The sequence below is a fragment of the Coffea eugenioides genome, chromosome 3 (assembly GCF_003713205.1).
Source record: "Coffea eugenioides isolate CCC68of chromosome 3, Ceug_1.0, whole genome shotgun sequence".
Classification (NCBI taxonomy): domain Eukaryota; kingdom Viridiplantae; phylum Streptophyta; class Magnoliopsida; order Gentianales; family Rubiaceae; genus Coffea; species Coffea eugenioides.
This window is the reverse complement of record NC_040037.1, coordinates 31328653-31352428: the sequence shown is the minus strand read 5'-3', so window position 1 is coordinate 31352428 and position 23776 is coordinate 31328653. Positions and strand designations below refer to the sequence as shown.

Here is a 23776-nt window from a genome sequence, read left to right as displayed (position 1 = left end):
TAGTTTTCTCTCGAACCCTTTTTCTTTTTTCAAATCTTTTTAGCACAAAAATAAGCTAAAAATTTCACTTTGCAGAATAGTTAGGGGGTGAAGTTCTTGAAGTATATTTAGTACTATTTATAGGAGCTACGAAGCTTGCAAGAGACGTCGGATTGGTGGTGAGTACCTGTTCTTTAAAGTTTCAGGAAAATTTTGACTTTGCTGCTGGACGACAACTAATGATGGAATATTGGTAATATTTGAGTCAAGATTTGGTCAGTCAAAATTTTTTTTTTCTGGGGATATTATTCTGTCAGCAATGACGATCGGTATCAGGAATTGGCGGATGCGAATGCAATTACGTTTATTTCACGGTTGACAAAACGATCAGTAGGACACAGAAAACGGTGATGCTTCTTCCCCAGCTTAGGTTCATTTTTGTTTTTATTTTTATTTTTATTCATTATATCAAAAGGCAAAGAAGTATTCTGGGCTTTTTTTTTGGGCTAGCTAGAGCCCGAAGGTTGACGTTGATGCCGTAGCTTGGAATACTGCATAAAACTTTTATCCCTTTTTACTCCCTGACAATTGACTGAGCCCAAAACAAGAAAAGCCACTAAATTAAATTGTCATGGAAATTAAAAAGAAAAAAAATATATATATACGATTTTAGAAAGTGAATCATCAAAATATTACTATTGTACTGTACAATTAAAACTTGAGTTTTGAGAGTATCAGTAGCGGGTTCATTAAACAACGGAAATCTCTCGTATCAATCCGATGTACTGTAATGGAAGAAGATCCCTTCTTTTTTGTGTCCAGCGTTTTTTTTTTTTTTGTGGTTTGATCACCAGTACGGCACCGTGCGCAAATGACAAAAGATTGGAATCTAGTTATATCTATGTTTGGAAGAAAGAAATTTTAAAGTGAGAGGAGAAGGGATGACAATTGAGTAGTTTGTAGTCCGCTTAATGTGTGTCAAAAAACCTATCAATAAATTGTAACATGTTTAAAATAAGTATTGGTATTTTATATAAGGAAAAATTGTCAAATTAGTCCCTCAAATGTTTGGAAAAAAAATACCTTTTTGTCCATCACATTCAAAATCAGTCCAAGTAGTCCCTTATAGATAAATTTTTGCCAATTTTTTCTCAAAGCTCATTTTTGCTCAATTTTTTTGACCAAAAAACCTCACAGTCCATAATTTCAAGGGCAAAATGAAAGCAAAATTTGTTTCCTTCTTTCTCAGACAGACTCGCAATAGTCAAATGGATTCAAGCCTTTACTTTTCTTCTTTATGTGTGGTGATTCGCAATATTATGTGTGGTGATTCACCAATGTTATGTGTTAGATAGACTATTATTATGTGTCACCAATATTATTTGTCCATCACATTCAAAATCAGTCAAAGTAGTCCCTTATAGATAAAATTTTGCCAATTTTTTCTCAGGGCTCATTTTTGCTCAATTTTTTTGACCAAAAAATCTCACCGTCCATAATTTCAAGGGCAAAATGGAAGCAAAATTCGTTTCCTTCTTTCTCAGACAGACTCGCAATAGTCAAATGGATTCAAGCCTTTACTTTCCTTCTTTATGTGTGGTGATTCGCAATGTTATGTGTGGTGATTCACCAATGTTATGTGTCAGACAGACTATTATTATGTGTCACCAATATTATTTGTCCATCACATTCAAAATCAGTCAAAGTAGTCCCTTATATATAAATTTTTGCCAATTTTGTCTCAGAGCTCATTTTTGCTCAATTTTTTTGACCAGAAAAACCTCACAGTCCATAATTTCTAGGGCAAAATGGAAGCAAAATTCGTTTCCTTCTTTCTCAGACAGACTCGCAATAGTCAAATGGATTCAAGCCTTTACTTTCCTTCTTTATGTGTGGTGATTCGCAATGTTATGTGTGGTGATTCACCAATGTTATGTGTCAGACAGACTATTATTATGTGTCACCAATATTATTTGTCCATCACATTCAAAATCAGTCAAAGTAGTCCCTTATAGATAAATTTTTGCCAATTTTGTCTCAGAGCTCATTTTTGCTCAATTTTTTTGACCAGAAAAACCTCACAGTCCATAATTTCAAGGGCAAAATGGAAGCAAAATTCGTTTCCTTCTTTCTCAGACAGACTCGCAATAGTCAAATGTATTCAAGCCTTTACTTTCCTTCTTTATGTGTGGTGATTCGCAATATTATGTGTGGTGATTCACCAATGTTATGTGTTAGATAGACTATTATTATGTGTCACCAATATTATTTGTCCATCACATTCAAAATCAGTCAAAGTAGTCCCTTATAGATAAAATTTTGCCAATTTTTTCTCAGGGCTCATTTTTGCTCAATTTTTTTGACCAGAAAATCTCACCGTCCATAATTTCAAGGGCAAAATGGAAGCAAAATTCGTTTCCTTCTTTCTCAGACAGACTCGCAATAGTCAAATGGATTCAAGCCTTTACTTTCCTTCTTTATGTGTGGTGATTCGCAATGTTATGTGTGGTGATTCACCAATGTTATGTGTCAGACAGACTATTATTATGTGTCACCAATATTATTTGTCCATCACATTCAAAATCAGTCAAAGTAGTCCCTTATAGATAAAATTTTGCCAATTTTGTCTCAGAGCTCATTTTTGCTCAATTTTTTTTACCAGAAAAAGCTCACAGTCCATAATTTCAAGGGCAAAATGGAAGCAAAATTTGTTTCCTTCTTTATCAAACAGACCCGCAATAGTCAAATGGATTCAAGCCTTTACTTTCCTTCTTTATGTGTGGTGATTCGCAATATTATGTGCGGTGATTCACCAATGTTATGTGTCAAACAGACTATTATTATGTGTCACCAATATTATGTGCCACAATATTATGTGTTGTGATTTGCAATACTTTCCTTCTTTGTTAGACAGACTCGCAATATTATGTGTAGTGATACACCAATGCTTTTTTATTTATTTATCATTTTTACCCTTTTCCAATCTAAATTCTATGCCATTTTCTTCACCTTTTGTGAAGTTGCACTCGCTAAAGATTCATAATTGGGAATTGGGCTTTGGTTGCTTAAGAATTAGAAATAGGTTTTAATGGCTAAAAGTGGGGAGGGCGGTCAAGTGTGTGTGTGTGTGTTTCTTTTTTTTTTTTTCTGTGATAGGAAACAAATTTTGTTTCCATTATGCCCTTGCAATTGTAGGCACATGAGGTAGGCATGTATTTTTGGTCAGAAAACTGGGTAAAAAAAGTTTTAGGGCCAAATGCACAAAATTTTTTGTATCTGAGGGATCATTTTGGCTGATTTTGAATGTGAGGACTGAAAAGTTTTTTGTTTTGAAAATATATGGGACCAAATTGGCAATTTTTCCTTTTATATAATAGTATTGTGACATGAGTTTGATTTTAATTATGTTCGTATAAGACATAGACTGTGATGATAAAAGTATCATACATTGTATAAACCGTAGGTTTGATCATTCAATGACACTACAAGATTTGTAGATTAAGATTCAGGAAGCCTATCCGTTAAATTTCATGGAAAAGAGGAAGATTTTTTTTGCCGTTTAATTTGAGTATATAGAAAATTGATCTACCGCAGAATAGTTTGATTCAATTTGTATTTTTTATGTGATTATAGTGCTTTATAAATTTCTGCAGCTGTTAATAAGGTCTTCAATATGAATGGTGTTTGTTTCCACATAACACCATATTTGAAGAATGCCATACTTATTGGTAAGACATTTTGATGAATCCATTATTTTGGTTGATTGTCAGATGGATATCAATGTCAATTGAAAAGCAGTAAAATTGTTAGAAGGTGGAGTAAATCATTTGGATATTGGAAAACACTACTTATATTAAAATAGTTTGGCTGAAAATATATAGATATGGTTCTTAAAGACCAAGATGAAGCTTTTGTATGTAACCTTTTGTTGGACATACTGGAGATGGAGCTAAGAGGGAAAAGAGCGTGGTTTAAAAATCTGAAAAGCAGATTGTAGGCTGGTTTATCAAAGGAATCTAATTGTATGAGCTCCCAGTAATCATATTGCTCATGTTATTTATGAGTTATTATCTTGTAAAGAAAAATAAAGAGTTCATTTGTAAATTCTATTTCATAAGTTTTTATTCCAAGAACTGTTTATAGTAGTATTTGGTTGTAAGTTTGATGTAAAAGCAAAATATTTTAGTGAACCAGTAAGTTGTTCATTGTATGATTTGATACTTTTTCTTGAGTTTCAATGGCATATAATTGAAACTGAAGCTCGAGTCTCCATTGACAATTAGAATTCTAACTAGGAGGAATTCAAAAATGAGAATACATATAGTATTTATGATACCAATAAAAGAGCATTTCGGCTCTGGTTTAAGCAGCCTGTGACAAGTGGTATAATAGTGAGGCTGCTTATAGATTCTGGTAGTAAATTGCCTTCCGTTCATTCCTAGTTGAAAGGGTCTGTATCCAGTCCTCAAAGTGACAAATAGAGTTTTTTCTCCATTCAAGAAAAGTTTCACAAACCTTTGGATTTTCTAGTGGGAATGGTAAAAAGACAAAAAAAATATAGTCATAGTGTGTATAATGCTGTAGGAAAGTTTGATATAGAAAAGGACGAAAGAATAAACAATCTAGCCTCACAAATTTGTCCTTGATTTTGTGGCGATAGACTTGATAGAAGCCGATAGATTCAGTTTCAGTGACGTTCTGAACCATACTTAGCTTTATTGATGAGCAAACATGACATATGATTTATTAAGCTTTCTTATTTGCTATTAATGAACATGACATGTTATAATATATATAGATAGAGCAAATTATTCAGATGACCACTAAACTTTTGGAATCATTGAATTTTAACTACGTAACTATTAAAAGTCTGGTTTGATCATTGAACTATCTAAAGTTTAAATTTCAGGTCATTCCATCAAATTTAATCGTTAACTATGTGTGACATTCTTCAAATATGGTGTTATGTGGAAACAAACACCATTTATATTGAAGACCTTATTAACAGCTGCAGAAATTTATAAAGCACTATAATCACATAAAAAATACAAATTGAATCAAACTATTCTGCGCTAGATCAATTTTCTATATACTCAAATTAAACGGCAAAAAAAATCTTCCTCTTTTCCATGAAATTTCACGGATAGGCTTCCTGAATCTTAATCTACAAATCTTGTAGTGTCATTGAATGATCAAACCTACGGTTTATACAATGTATGATACTTTTATCATCACAGTCTATGTCTTATACGAACATAATTAAAATCAAACTCATGTCACAATACTATTATATAAAAGGAAAAATTGCCAATTTGGTCCCATATATTTTCAAAACAAAAAACTTTTCAGTCCTCACATTCAAAATCAGCCAAAATGATCCCTCAGATACAAAAAATTTTGTGCATTTGGCCCTACAACTTTTTTTACCCAGTTTTCTGACCAAAAATAAATGCCTACCTCATGTGCCTACAATTGCAAGGGCATAATGGAAACAAAATTTGTTTCCTATCACAGAAAAAAAAAAAAAGAAACACACACACACACACACACTTGACCGCCCACCCCACTTTTAGCCATTAAAACCTATTTCTAATTCTTAAGCAACCAAAGCCCAATTCCCAATTATGAATCTTTAGCGAGTGCAACTTCACAAAAGGTGAAGAAAATGGCATAGAATTTAGATTGGAAAAGGGTAAAAATGATAAATAAATAAAAAAGCATTGGTGTATCACTACACATAATATTGCGAGTCTGTCTAACAAAGAAGGAAAGTATTGCAAATCACAACACATAATATTGTGGCACATAATATTGGTGACACATAATAATAGTCTGTTTGACACATAACATTGGTGAATCACCGCACATAATATTGCGAATCACCACACATAAAGAAGGAAAGTAAAGGCTTGAATCCATTTGACTATTGCGGGTCTGTTTGATAAAGAAGGAAACAAATTTTGCTTCCATTTTGCCCTTGAAATTATGGACTGTGAGCTTTTTCTGGTAAAAAAAATTGAGCAAAAATGAGCTCTGAGACAAAATTGGCAAAATTTTATCTATAAGGGACTACTTTGACTGATTTTGAATGTGATGGACAAATAATATTGGTGACACATAATAATAGTCTGTCTGACACATAACATTGGTGAATCACCACACATAACATTGCGAATCACCACACATAAAGAAGGAAAGTAAAGGCTTGAATCCATTTGACTATTGCGAGTCTGTCTGAGAAAGAAGGAAACGAATTTTGCTTCCATTTTGCCCTTGAAATTATGGACGGTGAGATTTTCTGGTCAAAAAAATTGAGCAAAAATGAGCCCTGAGAAAAAATTGGCAAAATTTTATCTATAAGGGACTACTTTGACTGATTTTGAATGTGATGGACAAATAATATTGGTGACACATAATAATAGTCTATCTAACACATAACATTGGTGAATCACCACACATAATATTGCGAATCACCACACATAAAGAAGGAAAGTAAAGGCTTGAATACATTTGACTATTGCGAGTCTGTCTGAGAAAGAAGGAAACGAATTTTGCTTCCATTTTGCCCTTGAAATTATGGACTGTGAGGTTTTTCTGGTCAAAAAAATTGAGCAAAAATGAGCTCTGAGACAAAATTGGCAAAAATTTATCTATAAGGGACTACTTTGACTGATTTTGAATGTGATGGACAAATAATATTGGTGACACATAATAATAGTCTGTCTGACACATAACATTGGTGAATCACCACACATAACATTGCGAATCACCACACATAAAGAAGGAAAGTAAAGGCTTGAATCCATTTGACTATTGCGAGTCTGTCTGAGAAAGAAGGAAACGAATTTTGCTTCCATTTTGCCCTAGAAATTATGGACTGTGACGTTTTTCTGGTCAAAAAAATTGAGCAAAAATGAGCTCTGAGACAAAATTGGCAAAAATTTATCTATAAGGGACTACTTTGACTGATTTTGAATGTGATGGACAAATAATATTGGTGACACATAATAATAGTCTGTCTGACACATAACATTGGTGAATCACCACACATAACATTGCGAATCACCACACATAAAGAAGGAAAGTAAAGGCTTGAATCCATTTGACTATTGCGAGTCTGTCTGAGAAAGAAGGAAACGAATTTTGCTTCCATTTTGCCCTTGAAATTATGGACGGTGAGATTTTCTGGTCAAAAAAATTGAGCAAAAATGAGCCCTGAGAAAAAATTGGCAAAATTTTATCTATAAGGGACTACTTTGACTGATTTTGAATGTGATGGACAAATAATATTGGTGACACATAATAATAGTCTATCTAACACATAACATTGGTGAATCACCACACATAATATTGCGAATCACCACACATAAAGAAGGAAAGTAAAGGCTTGAATACATTTGACTATTGCGAGTCTGTCTGAGAAAGAAGGAAACGAATTTTGCTTCCATTTTGCCCTTGAAATTATGGACTGTGAGGTTTTTCTGGTCAAAAAAATTGAGCAAAAATGAGCTCTGAGACAAAATTGGCAAAAATTTATCTATAAGGGACTACTTTGACTGATTTTGAATGTGATGGACAAATAATATTGGTGACACATAATAATAGTCTGTCTGACACATAACATTGGTGAATCACCACACATAACATTGCGAATCACCACACATAAAGAAGGAAAGTAAAGGCTTGAATCCATTTGACTATTGCGAGTCTGTCTGAGAAAGAAGGAAACGAATTTTGCTTCCATTTTGCCCTAGAAATTATGGACTGTGAGGTTTTTCTGGTCAAAAAAATTGAGCAAAAATGAGCTCTGAGACAAAATTGGCAAAAATTTATATATAAGGGACTACTTTGACTGATTTTGAATGTGATGGACAAATAATATTGGTGACACATAATAATAGTCTGTCTGACACATAACATTGGTGAATCACCACACATAACATTGCGAATCACCACACATAAAGAAGGAAAGTAAAGGCTTGAATCCATTTGACTATTGCGAGTCTGTCTGAGAAAGAAGGAAACGAATTTTGCTTCCATTTTGCCCTTGAAATTATGGACGGTGAGATTTTTTGGTCAAAAAAATTGAGCAAAAATGAGCCCTGAGAAAAAATTGGCAAAATTTTATCTATAAGGGACTACTTTGACTGATTTTGAATGTGATGGACAAATAATATTGGTGACACATAATAATAGTCTATCTAACACATAACATTGGTGAATCACCACACATAATATTGCGAATCACCACACATAAAGAAGAAAAGTAAAGGCTTGAATCCATTTGACTATTGCGAGTCTGTCTGAGAAAGAAGGAAACAAATTTTGCTTTCATTTTGCCCTTGAAATTATGGACTGTGAGGTTTTTTGGTCAAAAAAATTGAGCAAAAATGAGCTTTGAGAAAAAATTGGCAAAAATTTATCTATAAGGGACTACTTGGACTGATTTTGAATGTGATGGACAAAAAGGTATTTTTTTTCCAAACATTTGAGGGACTAATTTGACAATTTTTCCTTATATAAAATACCAATACTTATTTTAAACATGTTACAATTTATTGATAGGTTTTTTGACACACATTAAGCGGACTACAAACTACTCAATTGTCATCCCTTCTCCTCTCACTTTAAAATTTCTTTCTTCCAAACATAGATATAACTAGATTCCAATCTTTTGTCTTTTGCGCACGGTGCCGTACTGGTGATCAAACCACAAAAAAAAAAAAAAAAAAAACGCTGGACACAAAAAAGAAGGGATCTTCTTCCATTACAGTACATCAGATTGATACGAGAGATTTCCGTTGTTTAATGAACCCGCTACTGATACTCTCAAAACTCAAGTTTTAATTGTACAGTACAATAGTAATATTTTGATGATTCACTTTCTAAAATCGTATATATATATTTTTTCTTTTTAATTTCCATGACAATTTAATTTAGTGGCTTTTCTTGTTTTGGGCTCAGTCAATTGTCCGGGAGTAAAAAGGGATAAAAGTTTTATGCAGTATTCCAAGCTTCGGCATCAACGTCAACCTTCGGGCTCTAGCTAGCCCAAAAAAAAAAAGCCCAGAATACTTCTTTGCCTTTTGATATAATGAATAAAATAAAAATAAAAACAAAAATGAACCTAAGCTGGGGAAGAAGCATCACCGTTTTCTGTGTCCTACTGATCGTTTTGTCAACCGTGAAATAAACGTAATTGCATTCGCATCCGCCAATTCCTGATACAGATCGTCATTGCTGACAGAATAATATCCCCAGAAAAAAAAAATTTTTGACTGACCAAATCTTGACTCAAATATTACCAATATTCCATCATTAGTTGTCGTCCAGCAGCAAAGTCAAAATTTTCTTGAAACTTTAAAGAACAGGTACTCACCACCAATCCGACGTCTCTTGCAAGCTTCGTAGCTCCTATAAATAGTACTAAATATACTTCAAGAACTTCATCCCCTAACTATTCTGCAAAGTGAAATTTTTAGCTTATTTTTGTGCTAAAAAGATTTGAAAAAAGAAAAAGGGTTCGAGAGAAAACTAGCCATGGCAGCAAGTGATGTAAAGCTTCTTGGTGCACGTCCGAGCCCATTCGTGAACTGGGTTCAGGTTGCCCTCAACCTCAAGTCAATAGACTATGAATTCATCCCACAAAACTTGGCAGAGAAAAGCGAGCTCCTTCTTAAATCTAATCCTGTTCACAAGAAGGTCCCAGTACTCATCCATGGTGATCAGCCCATCTCCGAGTCACTTGTGATTGTGCACTACGTTGATGAGGTCTGGTCTGGTCCTCCCTCTCTCCTTCCTGCTGATCCCTATGATCGCGCCACAGCTCGCTTTTGGGCCGCTTACATTGATGAAAAGGTACCACTAAAAGTTCTCTGCTTCATCACTCACTCCTCTCTTTTCAACATCATATATATATATGACAAAAAATCTCAGTGGCCACTAAATTATTGATCGGATCATATTTTAACGATCAAACTATTTTTTATTAATAATTGGTCATTAAACAACTTAATCAATAAACTCATGACCATTTAGTTAATAATTACTCTTAATCTGTGAAATTAGTAGTACATGTGGCAAGGCATGGGGATAATTTTATCTAACAACTACACGATCTTATTTCATAGATTAATTGTTAATTTCACAAATTAAGAACAATTATCAACCAAATGGTCATGGATTTATTGATTATATTGTTTAGTGGTCAATTACTGGCGAAAAATAATTTGATGGCCAAAATATGACCCGATCAATAATTTAGTGGTCACTGAAATTTTTTATCTTATATATATATATATATATATATAATACTTTTTCTGTATATTCTTCAGTTATCATGTAGTACTACTACATTATAAGAAAAAGAGTCAATGGGTTTAATAAATGTGGCAGTGGTCTCCATTGGTGCGGAATCTTATAAATGCAACGGACGAGCAGTCAAAAGCAGCTGCAGCGGAGAAAGTATTTGAAGGCATAAAATTGTTGGAGGATGCATTTGTGAATTCAAGCAAAGGGAAGGGCTTCTTTGGTGGAGAAAAATTAGGTTTCCTTGATATTGTTCTGGGTTGCTACTTGGGATGGGAAAGGGCTGGAGAAATAATAACAGGTTTGAAAATACTGGACGAAACCAAGATAGCAGGCCTGGTGGGATGGGCTGAGAGGTTTACTTCTAATAAAGCGGTTGATGGTGTTATACCCGAGCCTGAGGAACTCGTTAACTTTATGAAAATGCAAGCTAGGGCCGCTGCTGCTGCTGATGCTTCTTCAAAGTGAAAAAGGCGCATCTTTTAATGAGCCCATGAATGATTGTGACAGCCCCACTTTCCTCTAAGGCGAACCAAAGAGGTTAGCGGACTGCCTGCCCAGCTCTCGCCAGGACTACGGATCAGATTAGAGCGATCTTTCACGTTCCGGAACTTCTAACACGCGCAAATAAGGCAAAAGGGCAAAATAACCCAAAATAAAAGAAAATGAAACCCGGAGTCGGCCATGAATAGTAACCGACTCGTCCGAACCCAACCAAACATCGAATTACATATACCCCATAACATTTAGCCTTTACAAACCAAAAATGACATTTAAAAGTGATACAAAAGTCGCTACATATATGGTTTGCCAAGACAAAAGTGAAAACGGCCCTAATGATACATTTAGGGTCCCATTTTATATACAATACAAAAGAGTCATTCATCTAGTTCATTTGGCAACCATTTATCAAAATTCATTCCAAAAGTGTCATATTCCTTTAAGGAAAACAAAAGGAACGGGGTGAGCTAAAGCTCAGTGAGCAACTATCACAATAGCAATTAAGATCACATAAGCAAAACCATTCAATTCAAGTATGCAATTTCGAAGTAAAGTAAATCAGTGAAAGGATACGGTCGGCTCTCAAGAGCCCATTTCCACGCTTATGTCTTGATCCAACCTCATTGACTCTCCGTCAATGTTGAAGAGTGACCAACCGTAGACTCCTCTTCTCTCCCATTCCTTCCACCAAACATCCCCCTACCGGGCCCGCACTCCAAACACTTGCACTGTGGTATTACTCGAGTATACCGGAATCAAGAGTCTCTCATACTACAAGATTCCTTATAACTTTACCCAAGGCTCATTAATTGTCACGACCAAACCCTTGTCGGCTCGATTCAATCAACTACCAAAGGGGTTGAGCTCAATGATAACATTTGTAGTCGTTGGATACTTGTCCAATCGATATCAAGTCATGTATTTCATTTCATATATCAGTTCATATAACTTTCCAATAACTTTCCAATAACTTTTCAATAACATGTGAAACAATAAGTGAGAGTGATAAAGTACACTCTCACATCAATCCATTAACATACAACATCTCAAGTTCAAATATCAAAGCCATATAATAGCACACAAGTGAGTAGTACACTCACCAATCAATTAAGTGCTATTTCATGCACTTCCGTCAGGAGAATGTCGTGAGCTATCGTCACGCCCTAGAACATGTAAACAAATACCATAAGACTCGATAACGAGTCATAAAGTCAAACCAATTATCGCCCAATAGGGTTTCATGCATGAAAATTCAAGGGTTAAATACTTAACCTTTACTCAAGTCGAGAATATAGTTTTCTAAATCTCGAGTAAAAATTCGGGCAGCATGCCCTTTGTGTTTACCAAATTTTCCAGCCATAAGGCTTCATTATTTTTCTTCAATCACAATCCAACAACACACATATAAGCATTTCATGTCAAGAGCCGTTCCATAGCTCACAATATCAGAAAACAAGAAACCATACCAAGCCATAAACAACACCAATTCACAACCCCAATAGGGTTTTATAAACATATACAAGCATGAAAGCAAACCAGAAATTAAGAAAGGCTTTAATGTTGGCCTTGATAAGAAAACCGGTTTTGACGTCATAATGCGGTAATGGCACAACTCTCACTACAATTATCGGTTAGGGGTGTAAGACCCACCGTTTCGAAGCTATGAAACAGGGCTACAACAATGTAGAAGGTCACTCAATCCAGTTCCTAACACAACTAGGTCAAATATACGAAATACTATTCCAGAATTCCCAAAACAGGTTTGCAAAACGCAGAAAACTGTAATCGGTATATCTCAGTCCATACAAGTCCAAATGCCGAAATTCCAAAGGAATATGTTAGCTAAGACATTCAGCTACATTTCATCAGAAGACACCAACTTCAAAATCCAAACCAATTCCAGTCAAAACAGGCAATTACTATCGCAGTTCAGACATTCTGTGCACCAAAAACAGCAACAGTAAAAACGGCATAACTCACTCTACACTTGTCCAATTTCCCTGAAATTTTGCAGGCACACTAAACTCATCAATACCTACAACTTTCATGTTTTGAGCAAAGTCCAATTCGGCCTCTAGCTATGACCTAAAATTTCGGACAGAATAGGGGTTCAAGAACCCTAACTTTTCACATTTCATTCCAAATCCAAAATTGATTGCATTTAACAACAATTCACACCTACTAGAGCCAAAGCCCCTTATTACCAACCATCATACTAGTCCAAAACATCAAAATCATATGAAACCAGAAAATTCATCATAAAATGGAAAACTTCACCAAATCAAGCCAAACCAAGAAATAAATCATATAATCCAACACTCAAGCCACTTCTAAGCATAATATAACCATCATTAGGTGTAGTAGGGTGTTCAAGCATCACTTACCAAGAAATTAAGAGAGATAGAGAGGTTGGCCACCTTAGAGCTTCAAAACAACCTCACTAATACACTTACAAGCACTAGAAGAAAGGTTTTTATGGAATAGAATCTAGTGTAGGCTTTTGTTCTTGCAAGATTGAGTGAAATGGAAGCTTGAGAGTTGAAGAAATTCCTTTCTTCTTTGCAAGGAGAGGGCCGGCCATAAGAGGTAAGAAAATGGTGATTTTTGTGCATTTTTTTGATATTTAAACCTTTGGTCAAAAAAAGTCAAGAAAGTGAATAGTGTTTCTTAAAGTCCAACAAATGGGAAGGTGACACTTGTCACCTCCATAAATGCATCCTTATCATTCTTTTCTCTCTCTCACATCAATCACTTCACACACACTACTTATCTTTTAACACCCGATAAAATTTTCACTGTATCCGAAACTTAACCTTATTGGCCGAATTTTTCCAAACTTTTCGCACTAGTGGGTCCCACGTCCAAAATATATTCTTAATTTTCTAAAAACTCACCAATACTAGAAAAATCATCTAAAAACTATAATTACTCATAAAATCTACCAGAAAAATATTCCTAGGCCCGAAAATGCAGAAAACATGCAATTAAGGGGAAATAAACCCTAGGAAAATAATTAGGGTTTTACGGGTTCTCACAAGAGCCACTTCACTAGATTATCTAAGTTCGCTCCCGAACTTATTGTGACTGAGCAGAGGCGAATAAGGCGATTTGTTCAGGGGCTGAATGTAGAGATTCAAAAGGATCTAGCGGTAGCCAGATTAACACATTTAGTGATGCTGTGGAAAAAGCCCTGCGAGTAGAAAATGCGAGATTACAAGTTAGAAATTTTCAAGCAAAGAAAAGGGCTATTCCTGAAAATAGTTTAGGGCAAGGGGATAAGAATACCTCCTAAGTTTGCAAGGGGAACTGGAGGAGTACGACTACCAGGGATGTCAAGAGGTGTCCCACAGGGAGGCTCGGCCTCTGTTTCCCGTGGTCCCTGCGGGTACTGTGGGAAGCCGAATCACACGGAGGATATTTGCTAGAAGAAAGCGAGGAAATGCCTAAGTTGTGGGAGTGCAGATCATCAGATCGCTAATTGCTCAGTCCTACCTCGAGAAGGGAGTAGGAACCAACAGTCAATGAAGACCAACCCTGGACAGTCGAAGGGGGGAAGGGACTGGAATGAAGGTGTCGGCTCGGGTGTATTCCCTAGAGCAACATCAGATCCCTGACTTGTCTGACGACGTAGAAGGTATGATCTGCCGTTTAACTCAGATTTTGATAGATCCAGTTGGCAGGAAAATTTCGAGAATGAAATTTCTTTAAGAGGGAGAGAGTATGAGGACCAGCAAAAATTCCCTTATTTTATTTCTTCGCATGCATTTTCTTTACTTTACTTTATTATATTAATTTTTTAGAGATTTTTATAAGTGAGTATAGTTTTAAAATCATTTTCTTGGTTTGAGTTAGTTTATGTTAAGTTTGAAGTGTATTATGGACGTGGGACCCGCTAGTGCGGTTAGTGCGATAAATTTTTGACAACTAGTTGAAATTTTGTATTAAGGGATATTATTTTACAAGGTGTTGGGAGATAATTAGAGGTTAACTAAATAGATGAACCATTGGGAGACAAGAGGATGAGATTAAACATTTAAGGCACCAAGTGTCGCGACCCGATTAGAAGTTGAACTTTGACCAAAGGTTTCTCAACTTTCCTAAACTCCAATTTTGACCAAATTTCTTCTCATTTGATGCTTGCTTTGGCCGAACCTTGTGGAGGAAAAACTTCAACTTCAACTTCAATTTCTTGCTCAAATCTTGAGTTTCAACCGTTAAAATTTTAAATTATTCCGTAAAAATTGCTTACTAAGGGAGATTAAAGGTATTAGTGGAGGGATTTTGGAGGAAAATGCATTAAGCTACCATCCTTCGTGTTGTTTTAAGGTAACTTGCTAAGAAATCCCTTTTTGCTCATAATAGTTTAGAGTTATTAAATATGTAGTTTTGTGAGAAAATTTCATGGTTTGAGGTAGAGTTATGTAAAATTTCAGTTTTATGGTGAAATTTCTGCTCATATGTGATGCTTGAGGGTTGTCCATGTTTTGATAACTTTGCTATGTGAAATATTGAAATTTTATAGGCTAGTTTAACTTGCCAAAGGAAATTTTCAGTTTGTGTACCTAAATTTCAGATTAGGGTTTCTACTTTTGGTGTGATTGTGGTTGATTTTGGAGCCACCAATTGGCTATATATGAAGGGTATTGTGACCCTAATTAGGTGTGTTTAATAGCTTGTGATTTATATGCGAAATTGTGGCTGAATTGAGAGGAAATGGGGTGCTGGTTTTTGGTTGGAAAAGTAAAGAAAACAAGGGGAAGTACTGTCGAAATTTTTCGCAGGAACTCCTGTGTAATCTCGGAAAATCTGTTATAACTTGATATAGAAAAATTGGAATTGAGTTCCGTTTATTGTGTTGGAAACTAGAGTTAGAGTACTATCAACCGTGAAAATTTCAGCCTGTTTCTCAATTTTCATGAATATCTGTGATTTTTCAAAGTTGACTGAAATTGCAAACCTGTTCTGTCTTTTTCTGGATGAAGCAGCAACTTGAGGCTCGAATTTGATTAATTTGTGGATTGAATCTTACAAATATGTCTTCTGGGAAATTGTAACTCTTTATATCTATTTTTCGATGGTATAAATTTTATCAATTTTAGACTTAAGAATCTTGAGATATGATTTTTCAAATAGCGTTGCGCAAAACTGGAAAATTCTGTTTTCTTAGAACAATTCTTACTTTCATTTCCCACTTTAAGTTTGGAGTTGGTAAATCATTGTAGGTATGGTTTTTGCATAGAAGTGAAGGGTTTTGGGGTCGTTCATGTCTTTAGGACCAATTGTTACTTGTTCACTCCGAAGCCACATTTTTATCTCTTTGCACTAGTACGACTCGTAGTCAACCCTCATTTGTGTATTCCATTTATTAGGTTTGTGGATGTGGGAATCATAATTGTTTTACCTTGGTTGTTCTTAGGAAGTGTCTGTAATTAAAGGCATACTTTGGGAGGAAACTTTTGAAGTTATCCTTGCTTGAACTGGTGAGTATACCACTCCCCTGATTCGTTGCTTAACTGGTTTATTTGTACTTGAAATCTGTGATTTGAATGACTGTGAACTCTGTTTATTCTGAATGAGACGAGGGTGTACTTTATCACACTCGTTCTCTTGCCGGTGTGACTGTTTACTGTATAAACTGGAATCTATTATTGTGCCTGATCTGATGTCATTTGGAGGTGTATCCAACGACCTTCCTGTTAAACCTGAGTTCAACCTCAAGGGGAGTCAATTGAATCGAGCCAGCAAGGGGCTTGGTCGAGGAAAATTGACAAGTCATGGGGGCCTGTTTCTTAGGGATCTTTGAGTATTAGAGACTCTGGATTCCTGATATACTCGAGTATTACCATCTCTATTCCTGTTGAGGCGTTTGGGCCCGGTAAGGGGTATGTTTGGTGGATGAAATTTGGTGTAAAGTGGTGCTCTACTGGACTGGTTACTTTACGTGAAAGTTTATGGAGTGTCAACTACTACTTGATTAAGCTCTGGTGAAGAAAAGGGAATTTGGCTCCTGAGAGCCACCTGTATCCTTTCTATTTGAATCACTGTGTTTAACTGTTTCATTTTATATCTGGTGTGTGTAGTTGACTGATTAAAAGTGAAGTACCATGATTCTTGACTGCGTGTACTTTTGGTACCTCATTGAGCGCAAACTCACCCCCTTCCCATTATCTTTGTTTTCCTTACAGGGTTCAAAATTTTGGAAACCATGATTTTTGAAGAAAGAGTCGTAGTTGACATTATTTTGTTACGCTCCTTGAATAGTAACCTAGGTGTTTTTGAACTTGTGACCATTCTGATTATACTTCAAGTTAACTTGAGAACTCCATGTATATATTTATGCAAGTGTATGGTTATTTAATCGAATGCATGTTGCTTTTTCTATGGTGTACTTTTCTGTATCCGTGAAAAGATCGAATCTGTGTGCGTTCGCGTAGGTTTACGTGTTTTGCTTGTAGTCCTAGCGAGAGTTGGTAGGGTCTGCCAAAACCCTTTGGTTTCGCCTTAGAGTGAGGTCTACAATAGCAGTCGAAATTTGGGACTAAAGAAAAGAGAGAAAGAAAAAATTTGACCTTAAATCATAGTGTAACACTTGTTGGAAATTTAGTAAACTTTGACCAAGCAAATTTCCTTCCTTCTTATCTTTCTTCTTGGCTCATTTTCTTCCTTATTTCTTCATGGTTTGGCCGAGCTTCAGGAGAGAAAAAACAAGAGAGAAAACTTGCAACTTCAATCTTGAATCAAGCCTTGTTTGAGTGAAATCAACAAAACCAAACCAATTAAACTTACCTCTTGGTGCTTGGAAAGCTTGGTGTGCTAAAATTTTTGAAAGTTAGTGGTTGGTTCTTCACTTGCAAGAAGCTTTTGGAAGGTATAAGGCTTGAACTTCCTTTTCTCTTGCTTAATCTTGTTAAATTTGGTATAGAAGCTTTTACTCTTGGCTTGTTATGGTTGATTGTTTAGTTTTTGATGGTGTAGTAGAATGTTTAGCTAGGGTTTGCATTTTTCAGTCTTTATTATTGTTGTTTACCTAGTAAGTGATGTTATTGAGCTAGGATATGGATTTGGTGAAGTGATTAATGGCTTGGTTGTGACATGTTAGAGTAAAAGTTGAATTTCCAGCATTTAGTAGTGATTCTACCCTGTTTTTGGACCCAATTGGAACTGCATATTCGTCCATGATAAAGGCCAAATCAGTTCTTACTCAAAACATGAAAGTTGTAGGGATTTGAGTTAGATTTCTACCCAAAAAATTTCAGCTCAATCTAAGTACTGTATCTTGTGAAATGACTAAAATACCCTTGACTGCCCAAATGCCCTGTTTAACCGACAGCTTTCTATTCTCTCTGAGATTTCAATTTTTGACCATAAAAATGCATGATTCGGCTTTGGAGGTCTTCATAATAAATGTAGGTCTATGTCTTAGCTTTGAAATTCCATAAAATTTACCCCGATCTGATATACCTAGCTACAGTTATGACCAAAACACCAAAGGATGACAAACCCGCCACTTATAGTTTCTTCTTTAAACTGGTTTCCAGCTTTGATTTTGATGGTTTCATTACTAGAATTGAGTTGTCTTTGGATGTTAATTAGCCTAGTTGAAGAGCTATATTGTTAAGCTTGCCTATGTGTTGAATTTGGGCTGATTTGCAGGAAGAAATAAAGCTCTAAGTGGCTGGAAAATAGCTAAATACAAAGGGCATGCTGCCCAAATTTTCACTCGAGGGTTAGGCATATGTACTCGCGACTTGAGCGACGATTTGAGGTCGAATCGGACTTGGATCGTCTATGGTATTCGAGTTTTCTTTAGTAGAGATATATAAGCTGAAGTGTTGCCGAAACTCGTACCCTTGAAAAAGTGAAAATGGTGACCCTTTAAAAATACGATTTTCTCAATCTTTTATACCAAGTGCGATTTCAAAAGCATAAACCATTTCCTTATCAAAACTAAATGAGCGAGCATGAATTTTCTAGAGTTTGATAAGTAACTTGAATACTATTCAAACGAGTTTCATTTTCTTGATCTTCTTGAAGCAAAACTCCTATGTTTTGAACTCTAGTTGATTTTAAACTCTTGAGTAATATTTTATCGCAGATTTGCATTCCATCCAAGGAGTTTCACCTGAGCGTGACCTTGAAAAGCACTAGACCTTTGGTGAGTGCTTCCAAGTGCATGTTTGTATTTGATACTTGTTTTTACATGTTTTATTAATGTTCTTGGATAATATTTGACTTGTTTGGACGGACAAGGGTGTACTTTATCGCACTTGTCCTAAACGTGACTTGTTGTTATGCCTTGATGGCACTTGACTTGATATTCTTGTCTGATGTACTTGTCTATGCGTGAGCACTCTCTGGAATTCTAGAAACCCTGTGGCGAGTTATTCGAGTCGAGCCGGTAAGGGTCTGGTCGATTAGATAACGAACCCTGGGTCTTTTGTTTTGTCAAGTGGAGTGATACCTCTTTGACTAATCGGTATATTCTAGTATTACCACGCGTGTTTCTCGTGGTGTTCGGGCCCGGTAAGGGGGTTGAATGGTGGACGGATTGGCGTCAAGCGGAGTTCTACTGAACTGGTTACTCTATTTGAAAGTTGACGGAGAGTCAACTACTACTTGATCAAGCTATGGCGGAGCTATTTTGAAATAGTGGCGGTATCCTTTCACTTGACATGTTAAATAACCAGTGCTTGGCTTTACAAAACTTTATTACTCATTTTCTTGACTTCATGTGCTCGCTATTTTGATACATGTGATTTTAAATCATGGTCAACTTGTTATTTGGATCTGCATGAAGTTTTGGAGCCTCACTGAGCTTTAGCTCATTCTATGAGATTTGTTTTCCTTACAGGGGATACGAGCAAGGGCGTGGGGACTGGTACAAGCTAGCAAAGTCTAGTTTTTGAATTTTTGGATTTACTCGCGCTAGTGCTTGACTAGGGTTGGATGTATTTGGATTTTGGAAAATTTTGACATATTTGGGCATGTATGAGCCTTGGAGCAGGATTTAAGTATTAATGTATATTTTAAGCTTGGAAATTGTTGTTTTATTGTTGTAAGTTGTTTTCTTTAAGTGAGTGAGTGAGTCCTGGCGAAAGTTAGGCAGGCGGTCCGCTAAACCCTAGGGTATGCCCTAGGGGTAGGTGGGGTCGTCACAACAACTATATACTATATCAGCAGAAAGTTCATTGAAGATTATCCAATGGTGTTGAAATACATAGGTGAACCATCTCAATACTCTATAGCTTCCGTCACTCAATGGTTGCAAAACGTCATTGATATCAGTCCAGAAGCTTTTGCAAACACAGGCATATAATTCTATTTTCCCTCTTACCATTATTACAAGTTTTAAGATTTTTTTCCCTCACGGTTGAAATTAATTTCTTTCTTTATTGCTGACTATAATGGTCAAAGAAATGACTGCTCAAGAGGTTCCCCAACTACTAGAAGGAAGACCATGGTGTCATGTTTTCTTTTGCTCAAACAGAGAAAAGCAGGTTAGTTGTTCAAATCACTAATATATATTCTCCTAAAACAAATAATTTGACATTAGCTTTTTTTTCCCATAGGAAATTTCTGCTTCTATTTTTCATTCCCTTGGTCTTCAAAATGGTCAAACTATTATGATCTACCATGGCATACAGCACTGGGAAATCAACATCAGAGATAGATGTTTTGAACAAGGACGAAAGTCCTTCTGCAAAGACAATCTTATCCATGAAAATAATATGGTTTTCTTGCGCACAAAGGGAAATCTTACCTACAATGTTTTAACTTTCTCTGAGATACAAACACATATTTTGATGCCTTGGACTCTTCCATTATCAATGCTCTCAAACAAAGGCAATTGCTTTTTTCCTTAGTCTTTTTGTTACTGATGGTCCCTTTTTTTTTGTTTCCTTAGTATTTAGTATTGCTGACATGTTGTCCTTTGTTAATTTATAAATAGATCATGCAGTCCAGGAATCTATCCTTCATCGCATTGTCTCGTCTGTAAATCCATTACTAAAACATGACTGGACGGCATTCAGTTGCATCTATCAATTCTACCATCAAAGTACAAGTACAAGCTGGCATTGTTCTGCATTTCCTCACTTTATTAAATCTTTTTGGTTTTTTTTTTGTGTGCACTTACTTATCACCTTTTTTTGTGCATTTATAGAATCTACCAAAATTTGCAGATCTAAGGCTAAATGAAGATAGGACACCAACTATAACTCTTACAAATTATCATAAACACTATCACGTTGGTATTGTGAGGACCCGAAAATTATTTTTACATTTTGTATTCTCAAAAATTATTTTTTATATTTTGTATTTTAATCTACTTTCTTTGAATGTTTGATTAATTTAATGGTTGAGTCATGATTTTTATTCCTATTGCCCTATTCAATTTGTTGCAGTTGAGTTCATAGTGCGTTATGCAAGTGTGACCAACTAGTGAGGTGTGTGCAATAAATTTGATGAATTAGAGGGAGTTTTGTGCAAAAAGGGATAGTTGGAAAGAGGTGTCAATAGATGATTGGGAGAAAGAGAGATATCTGGGTTATTAGATAGAGATTTCTCTTTGTTGTGCCACTTGTCAAACCATTACAACAACTTGACTAAGACAAGATTTATAATTATCCAACCAAGCTTTCAGGTATGACCGGCAGATGTTTCGAACGAAACTAGAACCATTTTGTTATTGATCATGATCTACAAAATGGTCAAAAACTGCTCTTTATTCCACAATCTAAGACTTCCTTTGTTGTACCAGTGCTTGACTGAAAAGGGATTGAAAAGTTGTATCCATGGCACTTTGCGGTTTGCATTTGATCAGGCATTTGGCTTACGTTGATTCTATTCCAATAGAATGCACTTCATTTGCTGCATTTTTGTTCTTAATACAGCATAAATTCTGGTTAGAAAAATGTTTCCAAAGCACTTGAAGCTTAATGTTTAGCAAGTTGTTGCAGTTGTTTAGCGATTCAAGTTTTGATAGTGGATGTTTAGCCACAAAATTGATATTAAGCTACTGGCTGCATGTATCAAGTTTTGATAGTAAATGTTTGAAGTGTTTCTTTGGTTACTTTGATGTCCTGTTTTTCTTTTTTAACTAATAGCTAGGCTGTTTTGCCCTGCCCTTCGCACAAGGTTGCCTATGAGTTGCTGTTTGTTTTTTTTTTTGGGCATGTATTTTATGGTAATAAGAAAAGTGTTAAGTGGTGATATAGTTGGGAGACAATTCCATAATAAATATTTTTCCATAATTAATGGTAGCATGGAGCTTATGATATTGAAAGCTTTCCCAGTGAGTTTGGAGGAAAGGTGACCATGAAGTATGATCGTGAAGAGTTTTCAAGATTGATGGTCTAGAAAGATATAAAAACTGCTAAATACCAGGGATTTGAACAGTAAAAATGAAGGAATGTTTAAATTATTTTATAAATAGAAAAAGGGGAAATATTATGGTTGTTGAAATAGTATATTAAATTTGGATAAAGTAGGGAAAGAGAAATGTGAGAGATGTAAAAGAAATTTTATAGCAGGATTTATATTGGATTTTTTATCGTATGTAGCTATTTGAGTACTAAATTAAATTTGAATACAGTAGGAAAGGAGGAAAATGAAAGATGGAAATGAATTGGAGCAAATTTTATTTTATAATTTTTTAGCAGACGATATTTTTATTTATTTTAGAATCTTTCATTAAAGCATGTTTTTATTAATATATAATTGTCTTAGATCATACTTATATTGTTAGATATAAATTGATCTAGACAAATAGTGAAGAGATAATAAATTGGAATTGTTTTTTGTTTGAGATAAATATAGTACATTTTGTTTTTGGAAGTGGAGCATTACAGTGGATATATTTCCACAAGTTGGTCATTGAATATTTGCATTGTATATTGATTTTGACCGGAGTGTGTTATGATAGTTATATATCCAGGTTTAATATTAAGGATAATTTCAGAAACCTCCCTTCAGGTTCAATTTCACTAGGCTCTCCTGAAGTTTATAAAATTACACAAACCTCTCCTGAGATTAAGGTTTTGATAACAAAATTAGTCCAATTAGAAAAAGTAACATTAAAAAAGTATTTTAAAGAAAGATATGAAACTTTTATTCTATAAATACCCCTTATGCATGCACAGAAGTTGTATTGGTAAAACAATAAAATAATTAAAAGTTCGAAACAATTAATACACGCATTTAACTACTTAAAAAGTTCACATTTAATAAATTAGACAACATAGATAAGTAACAAAACTGCACTTATGATTACAAAATTCAGCAAAACAGACTAGTCATCTCTTTTAACATGATGTTTGCTATGATTCTTGTAATTTTGAATAGAAAAATTTTCGAATTTTGCCTTTCTTTTCCCTCCTTTCAATTTTCTTTGAAACTCTTAAAATTGTGAAAATTGTAAAGTAATTTTATGAAAATAAAGGAGCTAATTGTAAAGTAATTTCATGAAAATAAGAGAGAAAGGAGGGAAAAAAGACAAAATTTGAAAATTTTTCTGTTCAAAATTACAAGAATCATAGCAAACATCAAATGAAAAGAGATGACTAGTATATTTGACTGAATTTTGTAATCATTAGTGTATTTTTGTTGCTTATTTGTATTGTTTAATTTATTAAATATGAATTTTTTGAGTGGTTAAATGTGTGTTTTAATTGTTCCTAACTTTTACTTTTTTTATTCTTTTATTAATACAACTTATATACATGCATAAGGGGTATTTATGAAATAAAAGTTTCATCTTTCTCCTTAAAGTACTTTTTTAATATCATTTTTCGTAATTGGACTCTTTGTTATCAAAACCATAGTTATTAAACTCGGCCCGAAAAGGAGACTGGCGAAGGAGGTGGGTCAACAGGTCATTGGTTCAATTAGTGGGTGAGTGGTTGAACCAGTAGGTCACTAAATATATTTAAATATTATATCTTATAATTTTTGATATAGGATATATGATATAAATTGTAATAAATAATGT

General features: G+C 34.9%; 1 protein-coding gene across 1 annotated transcript; it reads left to right on the top strand.

The window, feature by feature from the left end:
- The first annotated feature begins 9519 nt into the window (after window positions 1–9519).
- Window positions 9520–10755, top strand: LOC113766409 (glutathione S-transferase U17-like). The gene is made up of 2 exons (XM_027310603.1): window positions 9520–9837; window positions 10375–10755. Exons 1-2 carry the CDS (start codon window positions 9520–9522, stop codon window positions 10753–10755), a joined length of 699 nt encoding a protein of 232 aa, XP_027166404.1.
- The last annotated feature ends 13021 nt before the right edge of the window (window positions 10756–23776 follow it).